Source organism: Eimeria maxima, genomic scaffold (assembly GCF_000499605.1).
Source record: "Eimeria maxima Weybridge genomic scaffold, Emw_scaff422, whole genome shotgun sequence".
Lineage (NCBI taxonomy): Eukaryota > Apicomplexa > Conoidasida > Eucoccidiorida > Eimeriidae > Eimeria > Eimeria maxima.
The window spans coordinates 14573-25128 of NW_013563847.1; the positions used below are offsets into that span (position 1 = coordinate 14573).

Genomic DNA, 10556 nt, shown 5'->3' on the forward strand with positions numbered 1-10556 from the left:
GCCTCTTTTTTTTATTTTGTCTACCTGTGCATCAACAGGAAATGCTAGGTAATTTATTTTCCTATTTAATTGCTGCTGCTATTATTTAAATAAATAAATAAATAAATAAATAAGTAAATAAATATATAAATAAACAAATAAAATAAATAAATAAATAAATAAATAAATAAAATGAATAAATAGAGAAATAACTACGATATAAAATTAATAATAAGCGTTATTATATTCGTAAGGAAATTGAGGTGTACGTACACCTCAATAAAAACGAATAAAAACGGATTTATTTGCTGTTGCTGCTGCAGCAAATAATTTATTTGCTGCTGCAGCAGGACCAATGGTCTTAAGAGAGGACACCTTGCTGCCTCAGCTGTCTTCTTAGCTGCTGCACCTTCTCTCTTGCTCCTGTTGGTTCTCCTTCCTTCTCTTCTGCTGCTGCTGCTGCTGCTGCTGCAGTTGGTACTGCTGCAGTTGCTGCTGCTGCTGCTGGCAGCAAGGTGAAGACAGGGGTGCTGCTGAATTCTTCTGCAGCAGCAACACTTGCTGCTGTTGATGTTGTATGGCACCGACTCATTGCTGGCATCTTCATGCTGCTGCTGCTGCTGCTGCTGTTGCTGATTAGGGGGAAGGGTGCGCATGCAACAGGAGGAAGATTATCTAATGTACTTAGTGTGCTGCCACTAAAGAAACTTAGACGACCAGGAGACACAGGCTCCTGCTGCTGCAGCTTCTCCTGCTGCTGCTGCTGCTGCAGCAGCTGCTGCAGGGGAAGGGTTTGCTGCTGCAGGCTGCTAATAAGCGGAGGTTGCTCCCAAGAACTCCTGCTGATGCTGCTGCTTCTGCTTCTGCTGCCTGCACTGCCTGCTTCGGCCAGCTGTTGCTGCTGCTGCTGCTGCTGCTGCTGCTGCTGCTGCTGCTCGTTGCTGCTAGTATCAGTAGATGAAGAACTGTTAAGGGCTCGCTGCAGCTTCTCCAGGTGTACGTACACCTTACCAGCAAAGTTTTCTTGTAGCTGCTGCATAAGTTGCTGCTGCATCTGTAGCTGCTGCTGCTGCTGCTGGTCAGCAGCAGGTGCTGTTGATGCATTCGTTGCATCTGCTGCTGCTGCATCAGCAGCAGCAGCAGGAGTTGCATCTTCTTTAGCAGAGGATATTTGTTGCTGCTCTCCGCTTGCTTCTCCTCCTGCGCCCTCTGCTGCTGTTGCTGCTCCTGCTGCTGCTTGCTGCTGCTGCTGCTGCTGCTGCTGGTCTTCGTGTTCCTCCATTGCTTGTGACAGCAGCTTAAGTAAATCCTCAGGGTTTGTGCTGCTGCTGCGTCTTCTTGCTGCTGCATCTCCTTCCTCTGTTGCTGCTGCTGCTGCTGCAGCATTATCTGCTGACCTGTATTGCTGCTGCTCTGCAGCAGCACCTACAGGTCCTGCAAACATGGCACTTGGAGAGAATACAGCAGCAGGACCTGCTGCTGCTGCTGCTGCTGCTGCTGCAGGTGTTGCTGCTGCAGCAGCAGCAAAAGTTGGTGGTGGAGTAATAAGGATTGGTTGATAGTGTGGGACTACTGCTGTATTCTGTTGCTGCTGCTGCAGCATTATCTGCTGCTGCTGCTGCTGCTGCTGCTGCAGGTGCAGCAGCAAATGGTGCTGGTATTTCTCTAGTTGCCCTATCCTTTGCTGCTGCCTTAATACAATTTGTTGGTAATAATTCTTCTCCCCAATAACATTCTTCTCTTTTGCTGCTAATTCTGCCTTAAGACGATTTATTTGCTGCTGCTGCTGCGCTGCACGACGCAGCAGCACCTGCTGCTGCTGTGGCCCATTCTCCTCCTCTTCCTCCTCCTCCTCCTGCTGCTGCTGCTCGTTAAAGTTGCTGCAGCTGCCAGGGCCATGGGGCTTAGGGGGACCTGCCTGTACACCACTCTCCGCTGTCTGCGCATACAGTGCAACAACACACACATCCTGCCGCTGCTGCTGCTGCTGCTGCTGCTGTTGCTGTTGCTGCTGCGGTTGCTGCTGCTGCTAAAATGTGGCGTACGCTATTGGGTGCCTATCTTTCTGTCTCTTACCTGTACTTTGGTTGCTGCTGGTGCTGCTGCTGCAGCAGCAGCAGCACCAGCAGCAGCTCCTTCCTTAGCAGCAGATTCAACTTCTCCTCCTTCCTCCCTTTCTAGTGCATCTAACAGAGCAGCAGAAGGTGATCGGTCCCGTGCTCCCTGCTGCTGCTGCTGCTGCTGCTGCTGCTGCTGCTGCAATTCCCTGAGTTGCCCAGCAAGATAAGCATTTTTTTCTTTTTGCTGCTGCAGTGAATCCTTTAATAGACGCATAACATGCAGTGTCTCCTTTAGTTGTTCTTCTGTCTCCTCATGACGATTCTTCTCTATACTTAATAAATTACGTAACTCCTGTATATATAGACACACATAAACCCTAAACCCTAAACCCTAAACCCTAAACCCTAAATCCTGAAAAGCCCTAAACCCTAAACATTGAACCCTCGTTAGTACACCCAATGAGCATCAATGCGTATGTTGTTGTTGTTGTTGCTGCTGCTGTCTTACTTGTATTTCTGCTGTAGTATCCGAGTCCTTCTCTCCCCCTGCCGCTGCTGCTGCTGCAGCAGCTGCTAACTGCGGTGTACGTACACCCTCCAGCATGCGTTTTAACTGATCATTCTCTTGCTGCAGTTGCGCCGCACGCCCCTGCAACTGCTGCAGCAACACCTGCTGCTGCTGCAACTGCTGCTGCAGCTCGGGGTGCTGCTGCTGTGCGGCTACAGAGTTTGTTACCTTCTGCCGCAGCTGCTGCAGCTGCCACCTCATGTGCTCTAGCTCTCTGTTTTGCTGCTGCAGAGATTCAAGTTCTGCTGCTGTCTTGCTGCGGGGGGAGACGTCAGCAGAAGCAGCAGCAGCAGCAGTTGTTGCAGCCTGTGAGCTGCGTGCATGCAGAAGCAGCATATGGAAAGCTATCTGCTGGGCCCCCTTCCCTATTTGCTGCTGCTGCTGCAGCAGCTGCACGTTGTCCTCAGCTAATGCATGCAACTCCCTATGCAGCTTCTGATCACACAGAAGCAAAAGGCAATGCATGCGCAGCAACACTTAACTGCCAATCGCAGCAGCAGCAGCAGCAGCAGCAGCAACACAAGCAGCAGCAGCGCGGCGGCAACAGGAATAGCAGCAAAAACAGCAGCAGCAGCATAGCACCACCATACACCACCATGGAAAGCAGACCCAAGAACAGCATCAAACATGAGCAGCAGCAACACAACCAACAGCAGCAGCAGCAGCAGCAGCAGCAGGAGGAGCAGCAGCAGGAGCAGCAATAATTTACATCAAGATGTTCTTCTGTTTGTTCATGTATTTGCTGCTGTATTTCTTTGAATTTTTTTAATTTTTTTATTTCTTTTTTTTGCTTCCTTATTTGTTCCTTTAATCTATACAACATATAATACACGCATGCAGCAGCAGCAGCAGCAGCAGCAGCAGCAGGAGCAGCATGAGCAGCAGTAGTTCATGAATGTACTTGCCGCCTTATTATTACGGTGTATGCACACTTGAAAAGGGGGGAAGAGAAGCAGCAGCAGCAGCAGCAACAGCAACAGCAGCAGCAGAGACATGAACTTACTCGTCTTCTCGTAAGGATTCAGCAGCAAAACGAACACGGTTGCCGGGCTGCTGCGCTGCATCAGTATGCTGCTGCTGCTGCTGCTGCTGCTGCTGCTGTTGATTGGCTTGAGGCCTTGAAGCAGACTGCAGCTGCAGTTCTTGCTTGTGTCTTGCTTGCTGCTGCAGCAGCACCAGTTGCTGCTGTTTCAGCTTTTGCTGCAGTGTTTGCTGCTGCTGCTGCCTCAACATTTGCTGCTGCTGCATCTTATCAGCAGCAAGATCCCTGTTGCTGTTGCTGCTGCTGCCTTCAATTGCTAAAACCTTTGATCCCTGCAACAGAGATATATCTGCCTCTGCATCGTGTACTTCTGCTGCTACTGCTGCTGCTGCTGCTGCTGCTGAGGCTGCTTGTTGGCTGCATGCACTCGGACGCCTAGGAGGAGGAGGAGTGGGGAGTTGCTGCTGCGCAGATGATTCAGAGTGACCCTTTACTGCTGCTGCTGCTGCTGCAGCAACAACAACAGATCGTGCTGCAGCAGCAGCAGCAGCAACATCCTCGTCTTGGTCATACAGCATCGGGTGTACGTCCACCTCTCTAGGGCTGAGCAGCAGCCCCACACCATTTGCTCCAGCTTGTTTATCCGTTGCTGCTGCTGCTGCTGCTGCCGCTGTTGCTGCTGTGTGGGCCTCTAGGGCTGCCGTTGCTGCTGCTGCTGCTCGCGCTGCTTCCAGTGCAGCTGCCTCAGCTGTCGTTGCTGCAGCAGCAGCAGCTTTTGCTGCAGCAGTTGCTTCCGCTGCAGCAGCAGTTTCTGCTGCAGACGCAGCTGCTTCCGCTTCTGCAGAAGCGTCTGTATCTGTATCTACTGCTGCCGTTTCTGCTGCTGCTGCTGCAGTAGCAGCAGCAGCAGCAGGTGTGCTGCTACTTGACTGGCGTTCATCCCTAGACAAACAGCTGCAGCAGCGCACTGCATTTGCTGCGCTTGTCTGCTCTGCTGCAGCAAGTGCAGCAGGAGAAGGTGTTGCTGTTGCTGCTGCTGCTGCTGCTGAGTCTTTGCTAGGGGATGCTGCAGCCTGAATGTTTGCCGTTGTCTCCTTAGCAGCACTAGCAGGGCTTGTGCCTGCTGACTCTGCTGCTTCTACGTTTGCTGCTGCTGCTGCTGCTGCTGCTGTTGCTGCAGCAGCAGTGTGTGCGCATTCTTCGTGCTGCTCTGTTTCCCCTTCTAAGCTGCTGCTGCTGCTGCTGCTGCTGCTGTGTACACTCCCCTTCTTTAGGGAAGAGTTGCAGCTGCAAGGAGACGCAGCAGCTTCTTCAGTGCATGCAGGTGATGCTGATGCTGTCTCCTGCTGCTCCTGTTGCTGCTGCCGCTGCTGCTGCTGCTGTTGGGTTACTACCGACACGGAGTCCTCTGAAGTTTGTGGAGACTCCCATTGGACGTTTGGAGACATGCTGCTGTTGCTGCTGCTGCTGCTGCTGCTGTTGCTGTTGCTGCTGCTGCTGCTGCTGTTGCTGCTGCTGCTGCTGCTGTTTTGCCGTAATCTAGATGCCTCCCAGCTGCTAGTCTGCAGCAGCAGCAGTTGCTGCAGTCGCGCCTTTTGTCTTAGCATATCCCTTAGTATGTCTGTCTCTGTCTCCTTCCCTTCCTTAGTGTCTCCTTCTTCTGCTGCTGCAGCAAGCGAGTCCTGCAGCAGTAGTTGCTGCTGCTGCTGCTGCTCCTGTTGCTGCTGTCCTCGCTGCAGCAACCCTGAAGTTAACGTCCTCATGGCCTCAAGAGTAAATGCGTCCCTCGCTGCATGATAACCTGCTGCTGCTGCTGCTGCAGCAGCAGGAGCAGCAGGAGAAGCAGCAGCAGAGTCTGTTTCCTCGGCTTCTCCTTCTCCTTCTTCCCCTTGCGTATAAGCCACAAGACTCCACGCATCTGCTGCCGGTGCTGCTGCTCCTGCTTCTTCTGCTTCTGCTGCTTCTGTTGCTGCTTCTTCTGCTTCTGCTTCTGCTTCTGCTGCTGCTGCTGCTGCTGCTGCTGCTTCGTCTTCTTCCTCATCTATTTCTGCTGCAGTAGTTTCTACCTCAAGATTTATATTTTCTTCTTTTGTTTCTTCTCTTATACAATTCAATTCTTCTTCTTCTTCTCCTGCTGCTGCTGCTGCTTCTGCTGCTGCTGCTGTTTCTTCCTCCTCTTCTGCTGCTGCTGCGAATTCTGCTTCTTCATCTACCTCTTCTGCTACTTCTTCTTCTTTTTCTTCTTCTCTTTCTTCTTCTTTTTCTTCTTCTTCTTTTTCTTCCTTTTCTTCTTCTTTTTCTTTATCTAAATCATTTGCTGCTGCAGTGTTTCCCCATGTAGAGTCATCATCATCATCTGCTGCTGCTGCTGCAGCTGCTGCTGCTGCTGCATCTTCCTCATCAGCTGCTGCTTGCTGCTGCTGCTCTTGTATGTCGCCAACAAACGGGTTTGCTGCCTCTTCCCTTTGCTGTTCTTCATCATCCTCTGCTGCTTCTGCTGCTGCTATTGCTGCTTCTTCTGCTTCTTCTTCTTCTGCCGCTGCTGCTTCTGCTTCTGCTGCTGCTGCTGCTGCTGCAGCTAGCATTCCTCTTTGCTGCTGTTGATACTGCATGCTTGCTGCTCTTTGCTGCTGCTTAATATCTTTCCTGCTGCTGCTGAATATTTCTCTCTGGAAGTGCAGCAAGTCTTGCTGCAGTGCTTCCCTCCATCCGTCATCTAGCTGCTGCTGCAGCGAAGCAGCAACAGCACGTCGCCGCTGCTGCAGCTGCTGCAGTTGCTGCACCTGCTGCGGGTCTTCCTCAGTTGCTGCACCTTCCCATGCATCCCTACGACTGTAACCAAACACGCTGTCTTCTTCTTCCTGCTGCTGCTGCTGCTGCTGCTGCTGCAGAAACTCGTGCTGCTGCAGCAGATCCTGCTGCTGCTGATGATGATGATGGTGGTGAGAACGACGGTGACGACGGCTGCTCTTGCTGCTGCTGCTGCTGCTGTGTTTATGCTTACCCTTAGCTGCATATGCTGCTTCTGCTTCCTCTGCAGCAGCAGCAGCAGCAAATGCTGCACTGTGGTGTCTTGACGGGGAGAGTTGAGGGAATGGTTGGGTATATCGGGCAGCAGCAGTAGCAGCAAAATCTGCTGGTGTTGCTGCTCCTGCTGCTGCTCCATAGCCTCTGCTGTACTGCTGCATAGGAGCAGCAGCAGCAGCAGCAGCAGCAGGATCTATAGGTTCCTCAATTCTACCAAACCTTGGTGACCCAATAGGACTAATATGATCATAACGGCAATTTATTTCTTCTTCTTCTTCTTGCTGCTGCTGCTGCTGCTTCCCTCCCCTCCTTAAATACATCTGCTGCTGCTGCTGCTGCTCTTGCTGCTGCTGCTGCTGCTGCATTTCTTCTTCCTCTGCACTATCAATAGTAAGAGTTTGCTGCAGCTGCTGCAGGGATGTCCATCTAGGCTTGGGGTGTATTGTGCTGCAGCCATGACGGATACGTCTATGCCATTTATGCTGCTCCTCTATTATATAAGAAGAATTATCTATTTCTTCCTCTTGCTGCTGCTGCTGCTGCTGCTGCAGTAGCTGCTGCTGCAGTTGATGCTGCTGTAGTTGCTGCTGCTGTAGATGCCATTGATGTATACGATGCTGTTGTAGATATTTATCTCCTTTTTCTTCTCCTTTATGAATTAATAACTTCTTCTTTAATCCTGATAAAAAGCCCGTCATAGATACATCATTATTATTATTATTTATATAATTATTATTATTATTTATATAATTATTATAATTATTATTATAATTATAATCAATTAATTCGTCATTCTCTTTATGCTTATGACGACGACTACGACGTTCTTCTTTTCTTCTATAAGAAGAAGAAGAAGGAAGTTTTATTCCCTCCATAGTAATTATTCAGGTGTATGTACACCTCAACTATATGCTATAAAGAAGAAGATGGAGAGAAAAAGAGGGGAAAAGGAAGAAAATAAAGAGGCTACATGTATGAGAAAAAGAAGAAGATGACGATAAGCGATTTGTTCTTCTGTTTTTGCTGCTGTTGCTGCTGTTGCTGCTGTTTCTGTTGCTGTTCCTGCTGCTGTTGCAGCAGATCACGGCCTCAAGCTGTTCGTGTTGATCTGAAGGAAATTGGTGTATCAAGGAAATATACGAATAAAAATAAAAGAAATAAAAAATAAATAATAATAATAATAAAGGTAATTTAAGGAAAAGAACAAAAAAAGATCTTTTTATGCCCTTGAATTACCCTCCTATACAGTATATATATGTATTATACCGCGACAGGAGGAAAAATTCATGAATATGACGGTAAATCACCTTTATTTGGAGAAAATAAAAGAAAATTAATTAAAATAAATTAAAAAATATTAAATTTAATCATAAATTTCCTTAAAATACAAAAGAAAGCAATTAATAAGGGGGGCTGCAGCTGCTGGTCAATAATAAACAACAAACTTGAATAATAAGGCGGACCTTATTATAAGAAGGATATCTTATTTATTATCCTTTTTATTGGATTTATTTGTAAATAATAAATTAAAATATATTTTATTTATTCTTTTTAATTTACTTTTTTATAATTTATTCGCAAGAAAGTCCTGATTTCTTCCTTATTTCTTCTATATACCTATTTACTACAACACCATCAAGGGGTGTTATATATAATAAAATGTTACCTACTACTGGTGTTCTTTTTATTCATTAAATAAGAAATAATTTTATATTTTATTGAATAAATATTAAAATATATTTTATAAATTAAATAAAATTAATTAGAAAACATAAAAAAATAATTATTTTATATTTACCTCTGATCTGTTCATCATGCAGAAGAAGAAAGCTGAATAAACAATAAACCGCCAGACAGTCCGTCAGCAATATAATGAATATTTTTCTTTCTTTTCTTCTTTTATATATTTAAATAATTACAATTATTACTTTTACTTTTAATTAAATAATTATTTTTAATTTATTTCCCCCTTTAATCATAAAAATAATGCTCGAGCTGTAGGCCGGATCTGCCGCCAAGTTTCCTTTCTTCAGTTCATATAAGAAGGAGTTCAATATACACCTGAGAAGAAACTATTCAAAATAAATATTTCCCTATTTATTTTTTAATAAATAAGTAAAATAAATAAATAAATAAATAAATAAATTGTTTTTTTTTATGTTGTCTTACTTGTGCATGCCTTAGTTCATTGATAGATCAGTTGCTTACTGCTCGCGACCACCGGTCGGTGACTGCTGTATACACCCCAATAAGCAGAAAAAAAAAAGAAATAAATAAAAAAATAATTTTTATTTATTTAGCTATTTATTTTATGATAAAAAAGAAACAAAAAAAACTCACATATATTCCTTTTTCTCTTTCTCCCTTTCTCTTAGCTATAGTATTAATAGTAATTAATATATACATATAATAAACAAACAAAGAATTGTTTTTCTTGTATAATACACACATGCATCATTAATATAAATAAACAACATCTATATAAACACATAAATATACATATAAATAAAAAAGGAATTATTTAATTAAATTGTATTTTAATTATTTTATTTGTTTCTTTCCTGTGTTTCTTTTTATATCTTCTTATGACTAGAAAAGGAGAAGATACACAAAAAAAAAAAAGATAAACAATTACACTTATTTCTCTCTCTTTGTTGTTATCTTAGGAGGAATAAATAAATAAATAATATATATTTATTTATTTATTATTATTTATACTATAATATAATTAGGACTCTCCTCCTAAGAGTTACATTAATTAAGAATTAATTTACCCAAAAAAGACGATCCTCTGCTTCTTTTCCTCTAATTAAATAAAAGAATTATTTATTTAATTATATATAATAAATAAATATTAATAAATAAATAAAGAGAATAAATAAATAATAAAAAAAGAAGAAATAATTATTAATTAAGAGGAGGTAACATAAATAGATTTTCCTCCTCTTGTGAATTTCTTTGCTTTTTACCTTTTAAATAAAAAAGGAGAATAAAAAAAAAATAATTATTTAATTAAATAATTATTTATTTTATTTAATTAAATAATTATTTATTTATATTTCCTTTAATATATTCTCTTGCTAATAATAATTAATAGTAAATAAAAAATAAATAATATAAATAGTAACTCTTTATAGGATAAATAAACAAGAAAAAGTAATAAAAAAAAAAGAATAAAAAAAAAGTATTAACTATAAGACAACTATTCTCTTATTAACTACATAAGGAGAATAAATAAGAGAGAATAATTATAATAAAAAGAGGAATAATAAATAAAGAAAAGAATTATAATAAATAAAAGAATTAAAATATATAATAATTAAAAGAAACTAATTAAAATAAATAAAGAAAAGAAGAAAAAATAAATAAATAAATATTTCCTTACTAGCTCTCCCTGTGAGGAAATATGAATAAGAGGGGGAAAATCTAAACAAGAATAAAAAAAAAGAAATAAATTAAATAAAAATTAAATAAATAAATAAAAGAAGAATAAAAGAAGAATAAAATTGAATAAATATAACGAATACAGCAGCAGCAGCAGCAGCAGCAGCAGTAACCCCTACAGTCTTTGTGCTCCTCCCGTTGAGCCTTCTATACAATAAGAGGAAAAAAGAGGAGAAAAGAGTATAAATTGTCTAAAATGTAAATATAAAATATAAATATAATATATAAAAATAAAATATAAATATAAATTATATAATTTATAAGTATTTTATTGTTGTTTCCTCTCCTGCATGCATAAGGCGCATAATAGATCCTTTCTTTATGTATATATATAGTGGGTAGACAGATCCCTTATTTATATATAAGACGTGGCGGTGTTAGAGGAGAAAAAAGAGAGAAAAAAGAAGAAAAGCTTTGAATAATTAAATTGATAAATAAAAATTGAATATTTTTTGCATAAAAAGAAGAAAAAAATGAATTTTCTTCCTTATAAAGA

The 10556-nt window shown here is 42.4% G+C and overlaps 1 protein-coding gene across 1 annotated transcript; it reads right to left on the reverse strand.

The window, feature by feature from the left end:
* Positions 1 to 340: 340 nt before the first annotated feature.
* Positions 341 to 7314, reverse strand: EMWEY_00032470 (hypothetical protein, conserved; the record flags this gene model as incomplete). Its single annotated transcript, XM_013478414.1, has 4 exons — positions 341 to 1918; positions 2056 to 2391; positions 2548 to 2863; positions 3611 to 7314. The coding sequence occupies 4 exons, from the start codon at positions 7312 to 7314 to the stop codon at positions 341 to 343; spliced, it is 5934 nt and encodes a 1977-aa protein (XP_013333868.1).
* Between the last annotated feature and the right edge of the window lie 3242 nt (positions 7315 to 10556).